General features: G+C 37.7%; 1 protein-coding gene across 7 annotated transcripts in view; it reads right to left on the bottom strand.

Moving 5' to 3' along the window:
- Positions 1-204: 204 nt before the first annotated feature.
- FER (FER tyrosine kinase) overlaps positions 205-27,188 on the bottom strand; it is a 465,318-nt gene continuing 438,334 nt past the window's right edge. For all 7 annotated transcript variants that reach the window (XR_014310162.1, XM_082724902.1, XM_082724905.1 and 4 more), the window contains 2 exons: positions 5,521-5,643; positions 205-4,411 (listed from right to left, as the gene is read on the bottom strand). Coding sequence is in view for 6 of the 7 variants with exons in the window: in XM_082724902.1 (XP_082581028.1) it covers positions 4,266-4,411; positions 5,521-5,643 (269 nt within the window). In the remaining variant the exon portion in view is untranslated. The remainder of the gene's footprint in view (positions 4,412-5,520; positions 5,644-27,188) is intronic.

The raw sequence follows: 27,188 nt of genomic DNA, 5'->3' as shown, positions 1-27,188 counted from the left end.
TGTAGTTTATACAACTTCTGCATTATAGCATTATTCTTTAAAGGAGAATTTTATGGGACTCTAAGACTATCAGTATCTCCTTCAAGTAGGTAATCTTGTACATGAGTATTTTCTTTTGTAGAAATGAATATGCAATTCTGGATTCTCCCAAGTAATACTGTATTCAGACTTGATGTGAAACTAACCAAAACAGAGAAAAATAAATAAAATTAAAATATTTAATAAAAAATTTCTGGTATGCATAAGCAAATCAGAGTTAGTAATAAAAGGAGTAACTTTATTTTAATGGTAAACTTCATGCTAACTTAATGGTATAATGGGAATGTAATATAAACTCATTTTCATATAAAATATTTGTTTCCATTTAATTAACATATTAATACATAAAGAAGATGTGTCTTTTTCAGTGCCTACCCCATGGTTGCCCTGTTTTGTGTTATTCTCTGTTTTGTGTGAAGGCTCTGACCTGAATACAAAAGTCGGTCTTTACATGACTCAGAAGAGTGCTTATGGACAATCAGTTCTGTTGCTAAGAAACTTCTAAAGTGTCAGTGGTGTGATCAAGGGAGTACGAGTAAAAAGCAGAGTGCTGAGACAAAGAGCCTCCTTGCAGAGTCTATCAGTCTCACTTCGGAATACCCCTGGCCACAAAACAGTGTCCACAGGGTTTACTCCCTTTGGTTGTCAGGTACAGTCTGAGAACATCTCCTAATCACAAGCAAGCCCCTGAAAGTGGAATAAATGCCTGAGACAACTGAACGACAGCAATGTGCTGTCGCTGATTTTTGCATTGTAAGTGTTAGGTTTATCCCACTAACGAGGTTCTCAGTGTGGGGCATATGTGATAACTAAAACACTTTCTTCTTGACACAATCTTGTAGAGTTATTTTAGTGGTATTAGCCAAACTATAAAAAACTATATGGCAAAACCAAAATACAACATAGACAAGAAAACCATACTATGGCTTAAAGGAAATTAAACCTATTTCAATGAGTAAACATTAGCTTTTCTTTTAAAAATAACCTTCAAATGAAAAACAGTTGTGGAATGTGTACTGAACAATGGCTAATACAATTAGGCTCATGGTCTATACTGATCTGCTAGTAAGATGTTTCAATAATATTGTATTTGTGATAAAATGGTGAATTATGGATGAAGAACTTTATTGCCTATATTAAATTTGGGAGATGAGAGGGAAAGGATTACATGAGACCTTTCACTGGGGACTCAGTGGTGAGATGGGCTGAAATAAGGCCTCTGGTTTTAAAAGTTTAAATAAAACTTATTAATCCTTTATTATTATTTTTCTAGAAGAGAAAGAATATATTGGCTTTGAGAAGTAGCCTTAGATTGCATGGAATATGAAATTAATTTTAGGTTTCAAATATTGGCAATAAATGTTAATTTAACATTAAAAGATTTCTTGAAAAATGATGAACTACCTAAATATTTGTCATAAAGGTTTGCTGGTGATTCATGATAAAAAAATGCAGGTAAGTCAGGCTGCCTGGGCTTATTACCCCCGCCCCCCACCCCTACTCTGTACTCATAAATTTAAGGAATTATGACAGGAACTGCATAGGAGTGATAGATGGAACTCTTGGAAAATCCATTAACAACACAGATTTGTGACCTGGCTTAATTACATTTAGTCTAGTGGCAATTTTGGTTTCTGTTTTCTTACTAAACAAGTTATGAGGCTTTGTGCATTTCTGAAGCCTTCTTTCCCTACATCAACTTGCAGATTCAGAACGGTATTTGTATGTGTGCTTTCTGGGTATGGATTAGCCTCTTAAAGTACATAATTCCAATAATTATCAGTGACAGAAGGGATGAATAAATTATGCTCTAAGCACAACAAAATTAACAGTAAAAAATGGTTTGCATAAGTTTTTCTTAATGCATGCGCCTATATTAAATTTAATATTCCATACAACTTATCCTGAAAGACTCCCAATGAGTGATTAATCCAGAACTATACCACTGCCTGCTTTGGGACAAAGAATAAAATAGAATTTAAATGCTGCAGATGTCACGATGTTTTGAAAAGCTTCTTTAATTTAAGCACAGAGTTATGATGTGAATTGCAAATTCTAACAGCCTGGATGAGGGAAATATCAATGCCATGTTCACTCTTTACACCAGAATGCAAAGATTAAGCTTCAGGTCTTGTTCACAAAATTAAAGCCAAAACCATCATTCCCTCTCCTTGCTGAGAGCTTAGCGTTGAGGCTAGTAAGTGATGAGGGTCTGTTTTCTTTAAATAAAGAATATCATGAAGAGATTCATTTGGAAATACGGACAAAGGGTAAAAATGTCCCACCTGACTCTTCTTTTGAAGACTGGCAAGTGCCTGAAGACGACAGCAAGCACTTAATGCATCCGGGCTTCGATTTACCGCAATATAGGCCATCAAAAGAAGTTTCAATTTTTTACCGTATTTGACAGAAAGGAATACATTGCTGATTTTTTTAAAAAGTTGCTTTGTATATTGTAATATATTTGGAGGGCAAGTTTACTTGGCTTTCATTTTGATCTGGATGTAGTAATTATCAAATGTGTACAAAATTTGCAAGGAAGTTGAAATGATAGACTCAAGCTATTTTGTTCTCTTCAGTATTATCCTTTATACTCTTCAAAGTACTGGGTGTGAGTTCTGTGCGATGGTATTCCTAAGCAGCGAACAACAGCTGGAGAGGAAAGGAGGAATTTTCTATCCCATAAGCTCTTCCAATGGATATAACCAAATGATCACTAAGGTGCTATTTATCTGAACAGAGGCCCGAGCACTTAGTAAAAGCTCCCAAGCCACATTTACCCCTGAGTGTGACCATCTCCTACACACATATTTATCCTGAGAGGCAACTATATACAGAACACGGGGTAAGTTCCCTGGATGCAACTAACATGCAGCTCAACAGACTCCTCCTCTTAACTCTGTGTTCCATCTTATTCACATGACGTGTCTCCAGAACGGTGCTCGCATACGGGTCGGATAAGATAAGGTTATCCTAAGACAAGGATACATTCCTGGCAGCAGTGTAAGGGTAAATGAAGGGGGAAAGTGGAAACAGGAGGGATGCCCCTCTATCTTCTTCAATAACGTTCACTTAACTTCTTTACCATTTACTACTGCTTAATGGTGTGTGTGTATGTGTGTGTGTGTGTGTATGCAGGCACATGTGCATGTGTGTACGTACATCCGTGTGTTTACAAACTAGAATCATGAAATTCCTTTGGCTCTGGAAACTGACACAAATAAAGGGAATTAAATACCAGGATGCCTCCTCTGAGGTGAAAGTAACTTAACCAAAAGTAGGCTGTTATTTCTGTGGACGTGTGCTTTATAGTTTCACTAAATTTTTTTTTTTTTTTTTTTTTTTTTTTTGCTGCCATTAGGCTTTAAGTATGAACTTCTGAAAACATTTCTTAGAACTTTTCCTGTGATTTCAGACCATAAAATAAAAGGTGTGTGATTATGTAAAAACTCTGAAAAGAAGGCAGATTTTCTATTCTCCTTCTCTTTCTCTAGCTGTTCCTTTCTCCAGACCTCTCTCCCACACACACAGCTCTCAAAAACATCTTTTTAAGAGCGGCTGTTGCAACCTTAAGAGCATGCTCTTGAGGACATTCCATGCGTCACTGTCCGACACCCAGACCAAGGAGCAGGGAAACCACTAGCTTCCTAATAATAGAGGAGTGTGATGCTTCTCACACTGCACTTCTTTCTGGCAAGAAAGAAGAGAAAGACCCTAAGTGGTCCAACTAGCTCCCAATAGAAAATGATGTTGACAAACAGAATCTTGCCTTGGCAGAGTAAAAAGTCACTTTTGGTTGGAATGTGTCTTGCAGACAATGGCATTACCAGTGCTGCTCTAGCACCCATGGAGTCAGTCTGAGGCACAGGAGAGCAGCCTGGGAACTGTGCCTGAAGTAGAAAACCTTTGAGAAACATCAGTGGTCCTGGTGTGTAAAAGATCTGATCATCCCTCCCACTGAGGGGCTGTGCTTTTCTATTTACAATGGCCTAAAATGGCAGGATTGCTGTGGTGAGCTAATAAAGCCCTTGGTAAGAGTGTCTGTTTCTGGAATACATTGGCCTTTGCCTTTTTTTTTCTGTCAGTGGCACATACTTAAAAAAACAGTTAATAACAAGAATCACCTTAGAAGACTGTTGTAGGTAATGCAGTATAAACTCATTGTTAATGAGAACAGTGTCACTCTGTTGGAGGACCAGGTCCCAGAAGCTGTTTGCACTGTTCCGTCACTGTGTGATTTTCCTCTTGATGACAGTGAGTTCTTTCTGAAGTTCACTGAACTTGGGGCGGTTTTCAGGTTTATAATCCCAGCACTTCGTCATAATTTTGAAAATGTCCTCTGGGCAGTGCTGAGGGGCTGACATTCGGTATCCTGAAGACCCAAGAGGAACAGAACAGAGTTTAGAATGGAGAGAAGATAGGAACAGTCACACAGGGCAGTACACAGTGTGTAATCTTAGTACCTTATGTTGCAGGTATAATAGAAACCCCCCAAAACCCATTTCAGGACAAACTGACTTCTGGTTTCTGCAAGTGATGTAGAATTCAGTATTACAGAGGCATCGAATTACCTTCTAGCTTCAATAGCTTATTTTCCATTTGTTTATTTGTCACAAAGTCTGAGGTAAGATAAATCACATACACATGCATATTTCAGTTGTTCTAAGTATTTACTTTTGCTTTTAGAATTTGCTTTATAGATGCTGTGGGCAGAGATTTTTTTTTTTTTTTCATCAATACAACCCAGGTTTTTGAAGATGAAGAGAAGATAAGGATTTTACAAATGCTAAAAGTGAAATAAAAATGAGTAGGAGCTCTATTCCCTGACAGCCCAAGAAGAATTGTGAATTCAGAGCTGTCTGGTGGTGTGCTGGGCGGCACAGACGTGCCTGTGCGGCTGCGAGTCTTCCTCCTGCACCCGGTTCGACAGCCAGCCTCCTGGAGAGGGGCCTCCCACGAGGGCATTACTGGGTCAGAAGCATTCTCTCTGGTGAGAGCTCTAGACCACACTAGAGCATGCCAGCTGGCCCCCAGCACCGAACTGTTCCTGTTTCTGATCTGGGAACAGCTTATGGTTTCTTCAGAAATGTTAGACAATTTTCAAAGACATCTCTCTGAAGTCCAACTACATTTCGATTAACAATACTATTAGTGGTGTTCATCTGGCATAGAATAAAAAAATAGGAGTTGGAGGAACGCTACTCTCTTTGGCTTGAAGATAGTGCATGGCACAACCTTGCAGATGTCATGCCAGGCAGGGGGAATGCAAGGAAAGCCTATAGCTCTGTTTTTAAACTCTTGGAGTCTTTAAAAGTTTCTTTTGCTGTCGTTGGTTTTGTCACAGAAGAGCCACACCGTCCAAGGGTGGCAAAAGCACAAAAGTGGTATGTCCCCTCCTCCCGCTAGGACCTCCATAGACATGGCACTAGCACTGTCCCTGGGAGCTGGATGCGAACACTGCTACCCCCGTTTTTGGCTCACCTCTTTCTACTTGCTCCCGTGCTTGTTGATTTGTCATTCCAGGGTATGGACAGACCCCCAAGCTGAATGTCTCCCAGAGGAGGATGCCAAAGCTCCACACGTCACTCTCAGAACTGTATCTCCCTGGAGGGAAACAAAACCATAACAGGTAAGTGTGTAAGTAGGGGACCATTTCTGGTTAAACATGCCTTTGTCAGTTACATGTCAGCATATTTAAATTTACCAGTGGAATGCAATAACTAGTGATCTTATTTCTTCACTAGTTTTACTTTCCAGGACTAGTAATATTACCAATTAAATGAATAATCATCAGGCTGCTGGTTTAACAAAAGCAATTTTCAAATGACTTTTCCCCCACCAAAAAGACAAATATTCAGCCAGCATGCAAGTTTACTTTCCCTGTAGTATCTAAATGAGATGGATGGTTTCTATTAAAAAAAAGATACAAATTTGTACACATCAATGCCTAGGAGATTAAATAAGTTGGATTTCTGCAATTTTGTGTTCTGCCTCCATCATTTTATTTCTGTTAAAATTACAAACAAACTTAAAGCAATAATGAAAGTTTCTTGACTTCAATTTTTTACTTGTCACTGTTTACAGATATTCTTACATCCTTAAAGGTCTCATTTTTCTCCACTCTTTCATTTATAGAAAATATACTTTTTTCTGCATATATTTTGAATACAGTAGAATTAACATAGCTGACTGATAAGAACAACTTCTTTAAATTACATGGTGCCTTGTTTTGTCCAGCTATCTTGGTGCACCTGTTTCACTGAGCTACATCTACATGAGCTAAGTTCTTTGGATTTTTTTTTGGTAGTCTTTGAGAGAAGCACAGACATAAAAACACAAGATACCTTCTGGAGGTGGATATGAAATCAAGGAGGGAAATGGAAAAATCCTTTCTATCCTCTGAGACGCAAAGAATTTAAAGACGTTCATAACATATTTTAATTTTTTATATAGAGCATACACTATCATAACTAAACCCCATTTGTAGTGGTGTAAAACGGTTCTTAAATGATTTCATTTCTATCCCCATTGTAAGCTACCCACCTCAACTCTGCCACTGTAGGATCATAAACACCCCTCAGGTAAAAACATCTTGTTACTTTAAAGTAAGATGGCTTTTTCTCTCTCTTGAACAAAGTAAAATGAGAATGATAGTGTGCCTGCGCTTTGATAACTTCTGTGACGTCAGAGTCTAGAGTGTAGTTGCTGATTATTCCCTCCAGCTGTGTGAATTAGCTTGCTTCTTACTAGACAGTAATTACGGAAATTCACTATGCTGTTTGGTGGCGAGATTAGTTTTCTTGTCTGCATATCAACCCTTTTCATGTTTGCCATCCAATAATTTAATACTTTGCATGGAAGTCATTCAATGACTATAAGTTACGATTAATTCTTGAAGAAAGGTGTACAGAGCCAAATACTTTATTTTTGTAAGATGATATATCAGGGTAGAGATCAAGAAAAAGGCATGTTGCATATAAACCAAGATCACACTCCCAAAAGTGAAAGTTAATAACTGAATTCTATAACCTTGACCTTAAGCCTGGTTTTGCTGGATAATTTATTTAAAAATGTTAATTTCTCTGCTTATTTTAATGAGGTATAATTGATACATATTATATCAGTTTCAGGTGTACAGCATAATGATTCAGTATTTGTATGTATTGCAAAATGATCAATACAGTAGGACTGACATCCATCACCATACTTAGTTACAAAAATTTTTTTCTTGTGAGGAAAACTTTAAAGACTCACTGTCTTAGCCACTTCAACATGTGCAATACAGTAGTATTAATTATAGTCACAATGCTGTGTTTTATATTCCCATGATTTATTAATTTCACAACAGGAAGTTTGTGCCTTTTGCCCCACTTCACCCATATTAACATCTCCTACCTCTGGCAACCACCAATCTGTTCCCTGTATCCATGACCTTGGTTTGTTTGTTTGTTTGTTTCTTTCTTTCATTTGAAGATTTTACATGAAAGTGTAATCATATTGTATTTATCTTTCTCTGACTTATTTCCTGTAGCATAATGAGCCTGAGGTTCATCCATATTGTCACAAATGGCAAGATACTATTTTTATGGCTGAATAATATTCCATTGTATATGTATACCACACCTACTTTATCTGTCTGTGGGCACTTGTTTCCATGTCCTAGCTATCATAAATAATGCTGCAATGAACATGGGGGTGCACATATCTCTTCAAGTTAGTGTTTTCCTTTTCTTCAAATAAATACCCAGAAGTGGAAATACTATATCATATGGTAGTTCTATTTTTATTTTTTGGGGGAATCATCATACAGTTTTCCATAGTGGCTGCACTATAAATACTTCCACCAGCAGCGCACAAAGATTCTCTTTTTTCACATCCTAACAAACATGTTATTTGTGGTCTTTTTGATTATAGTCATTGTAACAGGTGCAAGGTGATCTTATTTTAGTTTTTTTTATACACTGGTATTACAGTACCATTGACTATATTCCCTATGCTGTACCTTTCATCTCTGACTTATTCTGTAACTGGAAGCCTGTACCTCCCTCTACCTTTCATCCATTTTGCCTATTCCCCCCAAACATCTCCCCTCTGTTAACCATCAATTTGTTCTGTGTTTATGGATATTTTCCTGCTTTTGTTTTGTTTTTTAGATTAAGTATGTAAGTGAAATTTGTCTTTGACTTATTTCATTCTAGACCCATCTGTGTTGTCATAAATGGCAAAATTTCATCCTTTTTTATAGTTGAGTAATGGTCTATTGTATAACACACACCATATCTTTTTCATTCATCCATCTCTCGATGGACATGTAGGTTGCTTCTATATGTTGGCTATTTTAAATAAGGGTGCAATAAACAGGAGTGCATATATCTTTCTGAATAAACGTCTTCATTTTCTTTTGATAAAAGAGTAGTGAGATTATAGGATCATATTTTTATTTTTTTCTTGAGGAACCTCTAAATTGTTTACTAAAATGGCTATACTAATTTACATTCCTACCAACAGTGTGAAGCGCTCCTTTTTCTCCACATTCTTGCCAATACTTGTTATTTATTTTTGATTCAAGCCATTATTAGAGGTATAAGGTGATATTTCATTGTGGTTTTGATTTGCATTTCCTTGATGACTAGTGATATTAAGCAACTTTTCATATCTGTTAGCCACCTGTATGTTTTCTTTGGAAAAAAAAAATGTCTGTTCAGGTCCTCTGCCCATTATTTAATATTACTATTTGTGTGTTTTTTTGGTGTTGAGTTGTGTAATTTCTTTATATACTTTGATATTAACCCCTCATCAGATATCTTATTTGCAAATATCTTCTCCCATTCAGTAGGCTACCTTTTTATTTTGTTGATGGTTTCCTTTGCTGTGCAGAAGCTTTTTATTTTGGTATAGTCCTAATAGTTCATTTTTGCTTTTGTTTCCTTTGCCTGAGGAGATATACCTAGAGAAATACTGCTAAGGCTATATCAAAACATACTGCCTATGTTTTCTTGCAAGAGTTTTATGGTTTCAGGTCTCACATTTAGGTCTTCATTTGAGTTTATTTTTGTGTATGGTGTAAGAAAGTAGTCCAGTTTCATTCTTTTGGATGCAGCTGTCTAGTTTTCCCAGCACCATTTATTATTACTTAAAAAGATATTTATTTAAGTAATCTCTATATACAAAGTGGGTATCAAACTCATGGTCCCTAGATCAAGAGTCACACAGTTTTATGACTGAGCCAGCCAGGAGGTCCATCCCAGCACCATTTATTAAAAAGATTTTTTTCCTCAATGTATATTCTTGTCTCTTTTGTCATAGATTAAGTAACCACATATGCACGAGTTTATTTCTGGATTCTCTTCTGTTCCATTGACCTATGTGTCTATTTTAATGCCAATATCATACTGTTATAATTACTACAGCTTTGTAGTACATCTGGTAGCTTGGGATTGTGATACCTCTAGATTTGTGCTTCTTTCTCAATATTGGTTCCATACAAATTTAAGATTATTTGTTCTAGTTCTTTGAGAAATACTATTGGTATTTTGATAGGGATTGCATTGAATCTGTAGGTTGCTTTTGGTAGTATAGACATTTTAACAATATTGCTACTTCTAATCCATGAGCATGGTATGTCTTTCCATTTGCTTTTGTCCTCTTCAATTTCTTCCATCAACATTTTACAGTTTCCAGAATACAGGTCTTTCACCTTCTTGGTTAAGTTTATTTCTAGGTATTTTATTCTTTTAGTGCAGCTATAATTGGAATTGTTTTCTTAATTTAGCTTTCTGCTAGTTGTTAGTGTATAGAAATGCAACAGATTTCTATATGTTAATTTAAATCCTGCAACTTTACTAAATTTATTTATTCTAGTGGTTTTTGGTACAGGCTGTTGGGTTTTCTTTTTATAGTAACCTGTCATCTGTAAATAGTGATAGTTTTACTTCTTCCTTACCAACTTGGACACCCTTTTGTCTTTTACTTTGTCTCATTGCTATGGCTACGACTTCTAGTACTATGTTGGATAAAAGTGGTGAAAATGGACATCCTTGTCTTATTCTTTATCTTAGAGGAAAAGATCTCGTTTTTCACCATTGAATATGATGTGAGCTGTGGTTTTTCATATAGGGCATTTACTATGTTGAGGTATGTTCCCTCTAAACCCACCTTACTAAGAATTTTTATCACAAATGGATGTTGAATTTGGTCAGATGCATTCTGTGCATCTAACTGAAATGATCATATGATTCTTACCCTTTCTTTTGTTATTGTGGTGTATCACTTTGATTGATTTGTGAATACTGAACCATCCTTGCACTTAATAAATGCTGCTTGATGGCAGTGGATGATCCTTTTAATGTAATGCTGAATGTGGTTTGCTAATATTTTGTTGAGGGTTTTTGCCTCAAAACCCCTCATCAGGGATATTGGCCTGTAGTTCATCAGGGATATTGGCCTATAGTTCTCTTTTTTTGTACTGCCTTGGTATGGTTTTGGTACTTGGTATGGTTTGGCTGGCCTTAGAGGATGTATTTGGAAGCTTTCTCTCCTCTTCTATTTCATGTAGTTTGTGGAGGATAAGTATTAAGTCTTCTTTAAATGTTTAGTAAATTCACCCATGAATCCATCTGGTTCTGGACTTTTGTTTTTTGGGAGTTTTTTGATGACCAATTCAATTGTGTCATTAGCAATTGGTTTGTTCAGATTTTCAATCTGTTCCTGATTTTTAGAAGAATATATGTTTCTAGGAATTTATCCATTTCTTCTAGGTTGTCCAATTCATTGGCATATAATTTTTCATAATAGTCCTCCTGTAATCCTTTATATTTCTGTCACCTTGGTTGTTACTTTTCTTTCACTTCTGGTTTTCTGTATTTGGGTCCTCTTTTTTCTTTTCTTGAAGAGTTTGGCTAAAGATTTCGCAATTTTGTTGATCTTTTCAAAGAACCAGATCTTGGTTTCACTGATTTTTTTCTATTGCTTTCTTAAGTCTCTGTTTCATTTATTTCTACTTTGGTCTTTATTATTTCCTTCCTTCTACTAACGCTGGGCTTTGTATGTTCTTCTTTTTCTATTTCCTTTAGGTGTAAGGTTAGATTGTTACAGATTTTTGTTGTTTTGTTTCTTGAGGAAAACCTGTATTGTTATGAATTGAATTTCCCTTTTAGAATTACTTCTGCTGCATCTCAAAAGATTTTTGAATCATTGTGTTTTCATTTGTTTTTATTTCCTTTTATTTTTTTGAGATTTTATTATTAGAGCAAACACAAGCAAGGGGAGCAGCAGGCAGAGGGAGAAGTGGGCTCCCCACTGAGCAAGAAGCCTGATGCAGGACTCTGTCCCAGGACCCTGGGATCATGACCTGAGCTGAAGGCAGACATCTAACTGAGCCACCCAGGCATCCCTTTATTTCTTCTTTGATTTCTTCACTGAATCATTGCTTGGTTGGTGGTAAGTTGTTCAGAAACAATGTATGATATGATAACAGTTGTCTTAAATTTATTGAGAGCTATTTTGTGGCCTAATGTGATCTCATCTGGGGAATGTTTCATATGCATTTGAAAAGAATGTGTATTCTGTTGTTTTTGGATGGAGTCTTCTGTACATATATGTTAAGTCCATCTGATCTGTTGTGCCATTCAAAGACATTGTTTCCTTATTGATTTTCTGCCTGGATGATCTCTCCATTGATGTGATTTGGGTGTTAAAGTCTATTATTTTATTAGTTTATTATTATCTCCCTTTATGTCTATTAATATTTGCTTTATGTATTTAAGCACTCCAATATTGGGTATATAGATATTTACAACTGTTATACCCTCTTAATCCCTTTATCATTATGTATTGCTCTTTGTCTCTTGCTACAGTCTTTATTTTAAGGTCTGTTTGGTCTTATATGAACATTGCCCTTTGCTTTCATAATTTTCTTCTAATTATGTTGTCGTCTTTTCCACTTAAATAAGTCCCTTTAACATTTCTTGTAAGAAATGTTTCTTGTAAGACCAGTTTAGTGGTGATGAAGTCCTTTAACTTTTGTTTGTCTGGAAAACTCTTTATTTCTTCTTTAATTCTGAGTAATAACCTTGCCAGGTAGAGTATTCTCAGTTGTAGGTTTTTTCCTTTCAGCACTTTGAATATCATGATGCATTTTTTTTTGGCCTGCAAAATTTCTGCTGAAAAGTAAGGCAGTAGCTTTATAGGATTTCCCTTGTATATTACAAGCTGCTTTTCTTTTACTGATTAAACATTTTTATCTTTTTTTTAAAAGGTCTGTGAATCACCAGGTTTACACACTTCACAGCACTCACCAAAGCACATACCCTCCCCAATGTCCATAATCCCACCCCCTTCTCTCAAACCCCCTCCTCCCAGCAACCCTCAGTTTGTTTTGTGAGATTAAGAGTCACTTATGGTTTGTCTCCCTCCCAATCCCATCTTGTTTCATTTATTCTTCTCCTACCCACTTAAGCCTCCATGTTGCATCACCACTTCCTCATATCAGGGAGATCATATGATAGTTGTCTTTCTCTGCTTGACTTATTTCGCTAAGCATGATACGCTCTAGTTCCATCCATGTTGTCGCAAATGGCAAGATTTCATTTCTTTTGATGGCTGCATAGTATTCCATTGTGTATATATACCACATCTTCTTGATCCATTCATCTGTTGATGGACATCTAGGTTCTTTCCATAGTTTGGCTATTGTGGACATTGCTGCTATAAACATTCGGGTGCATGTGCCCCTTTGGATCACTACATTTGTATCTTTAGGGTAAATACCCAATAGTCCAATTGCTGGGTCATAGGGCAGTTCTATTTTCAACATTTTGAGGAACCTCCATGCTGTTTTCCAGAGTGGCTGAACCAGCTTGCATTCCCACCAACAGTGTAGGAGAGTTCCCCTTTCTCCACATCCTCGCCAGCATCTGTCATTTCCTGACTTGTTGATTTTAGCCATTCTGACTGGTGTGAGGTGATATCTCATTGTGGTTTTGATTTGTATTTCCCTGATGCCGAGTGATATGGAGCACTTTTTCATGTGTCTGTTGGCCATCTGGATGTCTTCTTTGCAGAAATGTCTGTTCATGTCCTCTGCCCATTTCTTGATTGGATTATTTGTTCTTTGGGTGTTGAGTTTGCTAAGTTCTTTATAGATTCTGGACACTAGTCCTTTGTCTGATATGTCGTTTGCAAATATCTTCTCCCATTCTGTCAGTTGTCTTTTGATTTTGTTAACTGTTTCCTTTGCTGTGCAAAAGCTTTTGACCTTGATGAAATCCCAATAGTTCATTTTTGCCCTTGCTTCCCTTGCCTTTTGCGTTGTTCCTAGGAAGATGTTGCTGCGGCAGAGGTCGAAGAGGTTGCTGCCCGTGTTCTCCTCCCGGATTTTTATCTTTGATCTTTGAAAATTCAGTTATATGTGTCATGGTGTGGGTCTCCTTGGGTTTATCTTGTTTGGAACTCTCTTTGCTTCCTGAACCTGGATGTTTGTTTCCTTCCCAGGTTAGCTAAGTTTTAAGCCATTATTTCTTGAAATAGGTTTTCTGTTCCTTTCTCTTCTCCTTCTGGAACCACTATAATATATGAGTATATATTCACTTGATGTTAAGATCAAAGTTATGATCCCATAACATAACTTCATTTTAAACATTCTTTTTAGGGACGCCTGGGTGGCTCAGTTGGTTGGACGACTGCCTTCGGCTCAGGTCATGATCCCGGAGTCCCGGGATCGAGTCCCACATCAGGCTCCCAGCTCCATGGGGAGTCTGCTTCGCTCTCTGACCTTCTCCTCGCTCATGCTCTCTCTCACTGTCTCTCTCTCAAATAAATAAATAAAATCTTTAATTAAAAAAAATTCTTTTTACTTTTTGCTTTCTTGCTTGAGTGCTTTCTATTACTCTGTTTTCCAGGTTGCTGATCTGTTCTTCTTCATCCTCAAATCTAATATTGATTGCCTCCAGTGTACTTTTCATTTTGGTTATTGTATTCTTCAACTCTGATTAGTTCTTTTTTTATATTTTATATCTTTTAGTGAACTTCTCACAAAGTTCATCCATTCTTCTCCAGTGTGGGGGGCATCTTTATGGCATTACTTTGAACTCTTTGTCAAGTAGACAGATTATCTCCATTTTATTTAGTTCTTTTTCTGAGGTTTTGTTTTGTTCTTTCATTTACAGCATCTTCCTCTGTCTCATTTTGCTTATATTTCTGTGTTTGTTTCTATGAATGAAGCAAAACTGCTATGTCTCCTAAACTTGAGAAAAAGGTCTTGTGTATGGTCATCCTCTGTGTAGATTATCTGTGCCTGGTAATTTTGGCTGGCTGGCTGTAGCTGTGACTGATATGGGCTGGGGTTCCCATACTGGGCCTCTCTGGTGGGATGGTTGGAACAGAATTAGGTATGGGCCAGAGCAATCCTACACAGTGTGTGTAGAGGATGCCCTGGCAGGAGAGCTAAAGCTGAAGTCAACATGGACTAGGGTTGTTCCTGGGGCTCTCCATGCAGAGGTCACCTTGGCAGGAAAGCTGTGGCAAAAGTGGGTACAAGCCAGGGGTTCTTAGGGGTTCAGTGCAGGCAAAGAGCACCTGGTGGGGTGGCTGACATGGAGGGATGCATGGACGTGGCTGTTCTGGGATGCTATATTCAGGATGCATCCTGGCAGGGTGGCTAGAGCCATGGCAAGGTGTGGGCTGGGGAGTGGAGTCCCAGAGCACTCTGCAACAGGAGTGCTCTAGCAAGTTTTCTGGAGCCAAAGTGGTATGGACCTGGTGTCTTTTAGGGTGAGTTGCACCTGTGTCACCTTGGCGAAGACAGCTAGACATTTAGTGAGCACTGATCAGTCATGTCCTGGTGTGTGCTGTGCTGGGTGGGGTTGCCTTGGGTTGGTGTGGGCTAGGGGTTCTGGGTTTACTGAAGAGGTAGGTTGGCTTTCAAGGTACAAGAGAATATAAACCATGACACTTACCAGCCCCTTTGATTTGGAGAGAGTTCCAGCAGCTCCCCTGCTGTTTGGTAGAGTTCTAGAGCTGGATCTTTTATATTCTAGTTGCTTTCTTAAACGATAGCTTCCCCCCCCCCCCCCGCCCATCCAGTACTACAGGGCATCTGGGGCATGTATGTCATTGTTGTTTTGATTTGCATTTTCCTGATGATTAATGATGTTGAGCATCTTCTCATGGACTTATTGGCCATCTGTATGTCTTCTTTGGAAAACTGTCTAGTCAAATTTGTCTATTTCTTAATTGAATTTTTTTGATATTGAGCTGTATGAATTATTTTGGATATTATTAACCCTTGATCAGATACATGATTCACAAATACTTTCTCCCATTTAGTAGGTTCCCTTTTCATTTCGTTGATAACTTCCTTTGTTGTGCAGAAAGTTGTAGCTTGATGTAGTCTGACTAGTTTGTTAAAGTAGAAAACTTTTACGTTTGGTGTCAGACCCAAAAAATTATCTCCAAAAAACCAAGTCAAGGAAATTAATGCCTGTGTTTACTTCTAGGAACTTGTGGTTTTGAGTCTTCTTTTAAAGTCTTGAATCCATTTTGAGTTTATTCTTGTGTATGGTATAAGATGGTGGTCCAGTTTAATTCCTTTGCCTGTGACTGTAGTTTTCTTAGCAGCATTTATTGAAGAGACGGTCCCTACCCTACTGTATATTCTTGGCTCCTCTGTTGTAAATCGATTGATCATATACACATTGGTTTGTTTCTGGGCTTTCCTGTTTCATTGATCTGTGTACCTGTTTTTATGTTAATACCCTACTGTTTCAATTACTATAGCTTTTTAGTAGAGTTAGATATTAGGCAGCACAATGCCTCCAACTTTGTTCTTTCTCAGGATTGCCTTGGTTATTCACAGTCTTTTGTGGTTCCCTACAAATTTTAGAATTGTTTGCTGTATTTCTTCCAAAAACACATTCAATCTGTAGAGTGCTTTGGGTATTACAGGTATTTAACAATATTCTCCTAATCCAGGATTAGGGAATATTTTTCCATGTATCTGTATTGTAGTCATTTCCTTTCACTAATTTCTTTCAGTGTCTGGAGTACAAGTCTTTCACGTCTAAGTTAAATTTATTCATAATTCATAGGTATTATATTCTTTTGATACAGTTGTAAATGGGACTGTTTTCTTAATTTCTCTTTTTGATAGTCTATTTCAATGTACAGAAATGCAACAGATTTTTGTATACTGCAAATTTACTGAATTCATTAATTGTTCTAACAGTTTATTGGTAGTCTTTAGTGTGCCTATATATAATAATGTCATCGGCAAAGAGTGATAATTTTACTTCTTCTTTTCCAGTTGGCATGCTTTTTATTTTATCTTTATCTAATTGCTCTAGCTATAACTTCCAATAATATGTTGAATAAAAGTGGTGAAAGTGGAAATCCTTGTCTTTATCTTATTTAACTGTTGAGTATGATGATAGCTGTGGGCTTGTGTTATATATGGCCTGTATGATGTTCAGTTATATTTTGTCTATACTCAACTTTGTTGAGATTTTATCATAAATGGATGTTGAATTTTGTCAAATGCTTTTTCTGCATCTATGGAGATGATAATTTTGATTTTTCCTTTTGTTAATGTGGCATATCTCATGGATTGACTTGTGGAGGTTAAAACATTCTTGAACCCCTGGAATAAATCCCACTTGAATATGGTGTAAAACCTCTTAATGTATTGTTAAATTTAGTTTGGTAAAATTTTGTTAATGAATTTTGCAGCTATGTTTATAACAGATATTGGCCTGTAATTTTCATTTCTGGTGGTTTCCTTATCTGGTTTTGATATCAGGGTGATGCTGGCCTTGTGAAAGAACTTTGGAAGTATTTCCTCCTCTTCTATTTTTTTGGAAGAGTTTTAAATAAAGAAGAATTAATGTCCATCTTTCTCCATGTTTGGTAGAATTCACCAGTGAAATCATGTGGTCCTGGACTTTTGTTGTTGGTTTTTGTCTACTAGTAAGAAAATTGAAAAAGTAATAGGTTTGTTCAGGTTTTCTATTTCTTCATAATTCAGTCTTGGTGAATTGTATATTTTTAGGACTTTATCTATTCTTCTACGTCCATGTGTTGTGGCATACTGTTGTTCATAGTAGTCTTTTATGACCCTTTGTATTTCTGTGGTACTGGAATAATATCTCCTCTTTCATTTCTCATTTTGAGTTCTCTCTTTTTTCTTGATAAGACTAACTAAAGGTTTGCCAATTTTATTTTTTTCAGAGAACCATCTCTTTGTTCATCATCCTTTTTTATTGTCTTTTTAGTCTCTCTTTAATGTATTTATGTTCTGTGCTTTGTTATTTCCTTCCTTCTCTAACTTTGGACTTCATGTCTTCTTCATTTTCTAGTTACTTGATGAATAATGTTTGCATTTTTCTCTTTATTTGGTGCTATGAACTTCCCTCCTTCCTTTTGCTTCATCTCATGAATTTTGGTATATTGTATTTCCATTTTGATTTGTCTCAAGGTTTGTTTTTTTTTTTTAAGGTTTTATTTACTTATTCTAGAGAGAGAGAACACACATGAGCAGAGGGAGACCTAAGCAGACTCAACACTAAGTGAGGAGACCTGTGAGAGGCCTGATCTTATGACCCTGAGATCATGACCTGAACTGAAATGTAGAGTGCGACACTTAACTTACTGAGAGGCCCTTCTGGTGCCTCTCAAGGTATTTTTTGATTGCTCTTTTGATTTCTTCTTCTTCTTCTTCTTTTTTTTTTTAAAGATTTTATTTATTTGACAGACAGAGAGAGAGATCACAAGTAGGCAGAGAGGCAGGCAGAGAGAGAGAGGAGGAAGCAAGCTCCCTGCTGAGCAGAGAGCCTGACCCGGGCCTCGATCCCAGGACCCTGAGATCACAACCTGAGCTGAAGGCAGAGGCTTAACCCACTGAGCCACCTGGGCGCCCTTGATTTCTTCTTTAATGCATTGGTTTTTCAGTAGAATGTTGTTTAATATCCCAGTAATTGTGAAATTTCATACCATTGTGGTCAGAAAAGATGCTTGATATGATTTCAATCTTATTAAATTTATTAAGACATGTTTTGTGGCCTAAGATATGATCTGTCCTGGAGAATGTTCCATGTACACTTGAGAAGGATGTGTATTTTGGTGCTTTTGGATGAGATGTTCTGTATATATCTATGCAGTCCACCTAGTCCAATGTGTCATTTAAGGCCCTTATTTCCTTATTGATTTTTCTGTCTGGATGATCTATCCTTAGATAAGTGGTATAGTAAACTCTTCTACATTGTTGCTATTTATTTATCCCTTTAGGTATGTTAGTATTTGCTTTAAAATTTTTTTATTAACATAAAATGTATTATTAATTACAGGGGTACAGGTCTGTGATTCATCAGTCTTAAGACAATTCACAGTGCTCACCATAACACATACTTCCCCAATATCCATCACGCAGCCACCCCATCCTCCCATCCTCCTCTCCCCCAGCAACCCTTAGTTTGTTTCCTGAGATTGAGTCTCTTATGGTTTGTCTCCCTCTCTGGTTTCATCTTGTTTCATTTTTCCCTCCCTTCCCCTATGATCCTTTGTCTTGTTTCTCAAATTCCTCATATCAGTGAAATCCTATGATAATTGTCTTTCTCTGCCTGACTTATTTCGATTAGCATAATGACCTCTAGTTCCATCCACATCATTGCACATGGAAAGATTTCGGTTTTTTGGGTTTTTTTTTTTTTTTTTGGATGGCTGCATAGTATTCCACTTTGTATATATACCACCTCTTCTTTATCCATTCATCTCTTGATGGACATTGAGGCTCTTTCCATAGTTTGCCTATTGTGGACACTGTTGCTATAAACATTTGGGTGCACATGCCCCTTCAGATCACTACATTTATATCTTCAGGGTAAATACCCAGTAGTGTGATTGCTGGGTCATAGGGTAGCTCTACTTTCAACTTCTTGAGAAACCTCCGTACTGTATTCCAGAGTGGCCGCACCTGCTTGCATTCCCACCAAGAGTGTAGGAGGGTTTCCCTTTCTCCGCATCCTTGCCAACATCTATCATTTCCTGACTGGCTAATTTTAGCCATTCTGACTGGTGTGAGGTGATATCTCACTGTGATTTTGATTTGTATTTCACTGATGCCAAGTGATGTTGAGTACTTTTTCGTGTGTCTCTTGGCCATTAGGATGTCTTCTTTGCAGACATGTCTGTTCATGTCTTCTGCCCATTTCTTGATTGGATTATTTGTTCTTTGGGTGTTGAGTTTGATAAGTACTTTATAAATTTTGGATTCTAGCCCTTTATCTGATAAGTCATTTGCAAATATCTTCTCTCATTCTGTCAGGTGTCTTTTGGTTTTGTTGACTGCTTTCTTTGCTGCACAGAAGCTTTTGATCTTGTTTAAGTCCCAATAGTTCATTTTTGCCCTGGTTTCCCTTGTCTTTGGCAACGTTTCTAGGAAGAAGTTGTTGCAGCTGAGTTCAAAGAGGTTGCTGCCTGGGTTTTCTTCAAAGATTTTGATGGATTCCTATCTCACATTGAGGTTTTTTATCTGTTTTTAATCTATTTTTGTGTGTGGTATAAGGAAATGGTCGGGTTTCATTCTTCTGCATGTGGCTGTCCAATTTTTCCAACATCATTTGTTGAAGAGACTGTCCTTTATCCATTGGACATGCTTTCCTGCTTTGTTAAGATTAGTTGATCATAGAGTTGAGGGTCCATTTCTGAGCTCTCTATTCTGTTCCATTGATCTATGTATGTCTGTTTTTGTGCCAGTACCATACTGTCTTGATGATGACAGCTTTGTAATAGAGCTTGAAGTCTGGAATTGTGATGCGACCAGCTTTGCTTTTCTTTATCAACATTTCTCTGGCTATTCAGAGTCTTTTCTGATTCTATATAAATTTTAGGATTATTTGTTCCATTTCTTTGAAAAAAGTTGATGGTATTTTGTATTAAATTTGTAGATTGCTCTAGGTAGCATAGACATGTTCACAATATTTTTCTTCCAATCCATGAGCACAGAACGTTTTTCTATTTCTTCCTCAATTTCTTTCGTGAGTATAGTTTTCTGAGTACAGGTTTTTTTCCTTTTTAGTTACATTTATTCCTAGGTATCTTATGGTTTTGGGCACAATTGAAAATGGGATGAACTCCTTAATTTTTCTTCCTTCTGTCTTGTTGTTGGTGTATAGAAATGCAGCTGACTTCTGTGTATTGATTTTATATCCTGACACTTTATACTGCATTCCTGTATGGGTTCTAGCATTTTTGGGGTGGAGTCTTTTGGGTTTTCCATATAGAGTATCATGTCATTTGTGAAGAATAAGAGTTTGACTTCTTTGCTGATTTGGATGCCTTTCATTTCTTTTTGTTGTCTGATTGCCAAGCTAGAACTTCTAGTACTATGCTAAATAGCAGTGGTGATAGTGGATATCCCTGCCAGGTTCCTGATCTTAGGGGAAAAGCTCTCAGTTTTTCCCCATGGAGAATGATATTTGCTGTGGGTTTTTCATAGATGGCTTTGATGATATTGAGGTATGTACCTCTATCTCTACACTGTGAAGAGTTTTGATCAAGAAAGGATGCTATACTTTGCCAAATGCTTTTTTCTGCATCTATTGAGAGTATCATGTGGTGGTTCTTTCTTTTATTAATGTATTGTATTACATTGATTGATTTGCGGATGTTGAACCAAACTTGCAGGCCAGGAAAAAATCCCACTTGGTTGTGGTAAATAATCCCTTTAATGTACTGTTGGATCCTATTGGCTAGTATTTTGGTGAGAATTTTTGCATCTGTGTTCATCAAGGATATTAGTCTCTAATTCTCCTTTTTTGATGGGGTCTTTGTCTGGTTTTGGGGTCAAGGTATTGCTGTCCTCATAAAATGAGTTTGGAAGTTTTCCTTCCATTTCTATTTTTTGGAACAGTTTCAGGAGAATAGGTATTAATTCTTTAAAGGTTTGGTAGTATTCCTTTGAGAAGCCACCTGGACCCAGGGTCTTGTTTCTTGGGACATTTTTGATGACTGCTTCAATCTCCTTACTGGTTATGGGTCTGCTCAGTTTTTTATTTCTTCCTGGTTCAGTTTTGGTAGCTTAATATCTCTAGAAATGCATCCATTTCTTCCAGACTGTTAAAATAGCTGGTGTATAATTGCTCATAATATGTTCTTATAATTGTTTGTATTTCTTTGGTGTTGGTTGTGATCTCTCCTCTTTCATTCATGATTTTATTAATTTGAGTCACTTCTCTTTTCTTCTTGATAAGTTTGGGCAAGGGTTTATCAGTCTTTTTAGTTCCTTTAGAGAATCACCTCCTAGTTCTGTTAATCTGTTTTATTTCTCTTCTCTTGCTGGGTCTAGCCTTTCTTTGCTGTTATTTCTTCAGCTCCTGTAGGTGTAGGGTTAGGTTGTATACTTGAGACCTTTCTTATTTCTTGAGAAAGTCTTCTATTGCTATGTATTTTCCCATCAGGACTGCCTTTGCTGTGCCACAAAGATATTGAACAGTTGTGTGTTCATTTTCATTTGCTTCCATGGATTTTTTTCAATTCTTAATTTCCTGGTTGACTCATTCATTGTTTAGTAGGATGCTCTTTAGCCTCCATGAATTTGAGTTCTTTCCAACCTTCCTCTGTGACTGAAGTCTAGTTTCAGAGCATTGTGGTCTGAAAATATACAGGGAATGGTCCCAATCTTTTGGTACCGGTTGAGACCTGATTTGTGATTCAGGATGTGATCTATTTTGTAGATGTTCCAGGTAAACTAGAGAACAATGTGTATTCTGTTGTTTTAGGATGGAATGTTCTGAATATATCTGTGATATCCATCTGATCCAGTGTGTCATTTACAGCCTTTATTTCCTTGTTAATCTTTTGCTTAGATGATCTGTCAATTTCAGGAAGTGGAATATACAAGTCCCCTAGTATTATTGTAATATTGTTGATGTGTTTCTTTGATTTTGTTATTAATTGGTTTATATAATTGGCCGCTCCCATGCTAGGGGCCTAGATATTTAAAATTGTTAGATCTTCTTATTGGACAGACCCTTTAAGTATAAGGTAGTATGATAAGGTGTCCTTCCTCATCATTTTAAATAATCTTTGGCTTAAAATTGAATTTATCTGATAGAAGGATTGCCACCCCAGCTTTCTTTTGATGTCCATTAGCATGGTAAATTGTTTTTCATACCCTCACTTTAAATCTGGAGGTGTCTTTGAATCAAAATGAGTTTCCTGCAGACAGGATATCAATGGGTCTTGTTTTTTTTATCCATTCTGATACCCTATGTCTTTTGATTGGGGTATTTAGCCTATTTACATTCAGGGTAACTATTGAAAGATATGAATTTAATGCCATTGTATTGTCTGTAAGGTGACTGTTACAGTATATTGTCTCTGTTAGTTTCTGGTCTGTTACCGTTAGGCTCTCTCTTTGCTTAGAGGACCCATTTCAATATTTCCTTTAGGGCTGGTTTGGTGTTTGCAAATTCTTTTAATTTTTGTTTGTCCTGGAAGCTTTTTATCCCTCCTTCTATTTTCAATGACAGCCTAGTTGGATATAGTATTCTTAGCTTCATATTTTTCTCATTTAGTGCCTGAATATATCATGCCAGTCCTTTCTAGCCTGCCAGGTCAGGTGGATAGGTCTGCTGCCAATCTAATATGTTTACCATTGTTGGATATAGACATCTTGTCCCGAGTTGCTTTCAGGATTTTCTGAGCTTGTAAGTTTTAGTATTAGATGACGGGGTGTTTGACCTATTTTTATTGATTTTGGGGGGTGGTCCTCTGTTCCTCCTGGAATTTGATGCTTGTTTTCTTTCCCCAATTAGGGAAGTTCTCTGCTCTAATTTGGTCCAACATGCCTTCTGCCCTTCTCTTCTTCCTCATCTGGGATCCAAATTATTTTTAATATTGTTTGGTATTCTGATATCTCTCATCTCTCGAATTCTCCCCTCGTAATCAGCTTCTTTATTCTCCATCATTTGGTCTTCCATATCACTAATTCTCTCTTCTGCCTCATTTATCCAAGTGATAAGAGCCTCCATTTTTTATTGCACTGCATTAATAGCTTTTTTAAATTTCAGCTTGGTTAGATTTTAGTGATTTCTCCAGAAAGGGATTCTCTAGTATGTTTATTGCTTTTCTCAAGCCCAGCTAAATCTTTATAGCTGTCATTCTGAACTCTAGTTTTGATATCTTATAGTGTCCATATTGATTAGGTCCCTGGTAGTCGGTACTGCCTCTTGTTCCTTTTTTGAGGTGAGTTTTTCAGTTTTGTCGTTCTGTCCATAGAAGAACAGATGAGTGAGAGGACAAAATGCTAAAAGGCTAACAAAGACTCCAGGAAAATATACACTTCCAGAAAGTGGTTACTTCTCTGTGCCTAGAATTGGTGCTATTCTCTTTGATCTCCTGTTGAGCTTGTAGGTGTTCAGAATGGTTTGATAACTATCTAGCTGAATGCCTGGGACTAGACAAAATTTAGGTCCTCTACTCCTCTGCCATCTTGCTCTTTCCCCCTTACCCTTTCTTTTCAGCTTAGAGAAGTCCATTTCTCGTTTTTTTTTTTTTTTTTTTTCCTATAGCCGGTTTAGTCTTGATGAACTCCCTTAGCTTTTGCTTATCTGGAGAACTCTTTGTATCTCCTTCAGCTCTAAATGTTAGCTATCAAGTAGAGTATTCTTGTTTGCAAGTGTTCTGCTTTCAACCTTTGAATATATTGTGCTACTCTTCTGGCCTGCAATGTTTCTGCTAAAAAAATTGGTGAGTCCTATGGGGGCTCCTTTGTATGTGACAATTTGCTTTTCTCTTGCTGCTTTTAAGATTCTTATCTTTAAACTTTAACATTTTAATTGTAACGTGTCTTGGTGTGAGTCTCTTCGAGTTCATTTTATTTGGAACTCAGTGGGCCTCCTAGATCTGGATGTGTTTCTTTCCCTAAATTAGGGAAGTTTTAAACCATTATTTCTTTATATAAGTTTTCTGTCCCTTACTCTCCCCTCTTCTTCTGCTGGGACTTCTATAATGCAAATGTCAGTCTGCTTCATGGTGTTCTGTAAGTCCCTTGAGCTACCTTCACTTCTTAAAATTCTTTTTGCTGCCCTGATGGGGTGAGTTCACTGCCTCATGTTTGAGTTAACTGATCCTTGATTTTTCATCTAGTTTGCTGGTAAACCCCTCTAGTGTATTTTTATTAGCTCAATTATTTCGTTTTTTTGTTTGTTTGTTTGTTTGTTTTTTGGGTTTTTTTTTTTTCCAGCTCTGTGACTTCAATTTGGTTTTTTGTTATATTTTCTATCTCTTCATTGAAGGTGTCATCATGTTCATTCTTCTTCTGAGTTTGGTAAGCATCTTTGATTACTTTGAGATCTTTATCAGATAAATCATTTATCTCTCCTTCACTAAAATTTTATTTTCCTGAGGGTTTCTTTTGTTCTTTCACTTGGCATATTTCAGTGTTTTCTCATTTTTCTTGACTTTTGGTTTTTATGCATTTGAGGAACAGCCACCTCTCCCAGTCTTGAAGAAACACCCTCATGTACTACATGAATGTCATCATTCAGCCTTGCTCTAGCTCTTTGTCTTTCAAACCTGTGTGATTGTCCATGCAGACTATTTTATTTTTAATAGCTCACAGTAGTTGAGGGTGCTCCTAGACCTATCATGTCCTAAAGAATATCAGCACTGAAATTGAGTCTGATTTGCAGCCAGACCCTAAACTACTGGCTGTGGTCCCAAAGTCCTGTGGGACTACATGTGTAAGCCCCAATGACACTAGAGCCAGCTGACCTGGAGTTATCCACTGGGCAGCAGTTGTAAAAACTGGGGTTTAGCTGAGTGCAAGCTCCTTTCTGGGAGATACCAGGGGGCTGTAGTGGGGCAAAGGGAGAGTGCAAAGATGGTGTCTACCAGTCTCCATTACTTCAGCCTCTAGATGTGTGCCAAACCTGTGGCACACACGGGGGGAGCTTCCCCACAGTCTGAAGCTCCCAACAGGCAAATAGGCTTCTTTCATAGATGGCTATTGGTGCAGTGCCTTGGGGAATGCTGGCTTGCCAAGAACTCTGATTGTTACAGTCATCTGGGAATCAGGAATACAAGTGTCTCTTGGTCACTAGAGCCAGATCAAGGGGTATTCTCTGGATGGCAGCCCCTAAAACTGGGACACCAGTTGGGTGTAAGAGCTCTCTTCTGAGAGATACTGGTGTTCTGGAATATACTGGTGCTATGGAATACGTCAGAGTATGAGGATTACGCCTGCCCTCTAATGTCTCTGGAAAGGATTACAGTTGGGTCTTAGATGTGTGTTCAGTTAGAAGCCTGCACCTCTGGCTATAGCTATGATGGTAAGCCAATAGGCCTCTTTCACAGAAAGACAGAGCTCTTGGGCCTATTGCCTCTTACTGTGTCTTAAGGGTGGTAGCTGTTTAAGAACTCTGTCACTGTTGATTACAATCCTGTGGAATCTATGAAAATAAGCCCTGCTGACCACCAGAGTCAGGTGATACAGAGAGGTAGCATCTGCTAACATCTGAGTACCAGACAAGGGTATAAGCTCCTTTCTGGGAGATTCTGGCAAGGGAAGTAGAGGGAGAGTACAGAGATGGTGTCCACTGGCCTTTGTTCCTGGACAGAACTTCCACAGACCTGTAGGTGGATGCCATTTCAGAAGTCTGTCCATGGGCCACAGCTCCTGGACAAGTGAGTAAAGACTGTGGATATGTTGCTTTCTGTCAGGGCACTGGGGTGGTAGCCTGCCAAGAACTCTCTGTTACACTCATATGGTACACAGGAATGCAAACCCCCTGGTTTCCAGAGTCTGACGATCAAGGGGTCTTCCCTGTGTGGCAACTGCAAAAACTAGGCTACTAAATATGTGTAAAAACTCCCCTCTGAGAGATAATGGTGTTCTGGGGTGCAGAGGGAGAATGTGAAAATGGCATCTGCCAGCTTTCATCCCTGAAGGTATCTCCAGCAGACCCATAGATGTGTACTAATAAGATGCCTCTCAAGCTGATGCTTTAAGACTATCAGATGAGCTTCTTTCACCTAGCCTGTCCATTGGCTGCTTCTGCTCTGGGTCCTAGGGCAGGTGATTCCAAGCATGGGGCCTTTTAAGAGTTGTTTTTACATTCCCTGTAGCCTTGTGAGTACTGATGTGAGCCTTGTTGGTTTTCAAAGGTTGATTTTTGAGAGCTCACCTTTCAGATGCAGGTCTTAAATGCTGGGATCCCTGAAGTGGGGGCCTTAAACCCTTTGCTCTTCAGGGAGAAGCTGTGGGTTTTTAGTTCCCTCCTGATGATAGTTCCTGGTGCTGGGGGTGGAGTTTATGGTCAGACTGTGTCTTAGCCTCTCTTATCTGCTAAGATACAGGTTTTTTCTTTTGTTCGCCTATTATGTAGCACTTGCTTAGCTAGTTTTTAGGGGATTTTTTTGTTTTTTTGGTTTTTATTGAGAAAATTGTTCCATAGACTTGTGTCTGTGAGAGGAGATGTGAGTTTGGGATCTTCCTACATCAACATGTTGAACAAGAAACTTCTTGGATAATTTTAATGGACTAAGAGCAATTTACAATTGTACAGAATTTTGCTATTTCTCCATCTCATTTGGTCCTCACAATACCGTTATATGGAAAAGGCACTATCTATCTTTTCATCTTGCAAATTAGAAAACACAGGTGTAGAGAAGCAGATGACTTGCCAAGGTCTGCAACTAATGAAAAGCTGGTGGGAAATGTGGCCCTGATGATTGATCCAGGACTCTTTTCGCTATAAATCCTGCCTCCTCCTCATTTCAGAGTACTTAGTCATATCAGGCTAATTAGAGGAAGGTTCAGCCCAAAATTCTTAGGTAACAAATGAAAAAATGTCTTTTTAAGATTATTTCTTAGTTGAAGATGAATATCCTATTTGCTCTTTACAAGAACATTCCTTTGGCAACAGCCATATTGAGCATGGTAGCATTATATTCTGAAAAGATTATTAAGTATGCTACCATATTGTGTTCAAAAAGTAGGGGAGGAAATTTATATGCAATGATGTGTCATGTGGCTAGAGATAGGTAGGAGAAAGGCTTACATGCCATTGTAGGCTCTTTACTATTGCTTGATTGGAAAAAAAAAAGTGTCATTTTTTAGAAAATTAAATGACAGCAACACTAATGACAAAATAATG

The sequence above is a fragment of the Mustela nivalis genome (assembly GCF_964662115.1).
Source record: "Mustela nivalis genome assembly, chromosome: 3".
NCBI lineage: Eukaryota > Metazoa > Chordata > Mammalia > Carnivora > Mustelidae > Mustela > Mustela nivalis.
This window is presented reverse-complemented; position numbering and strand designations above follow the sequence as displayed.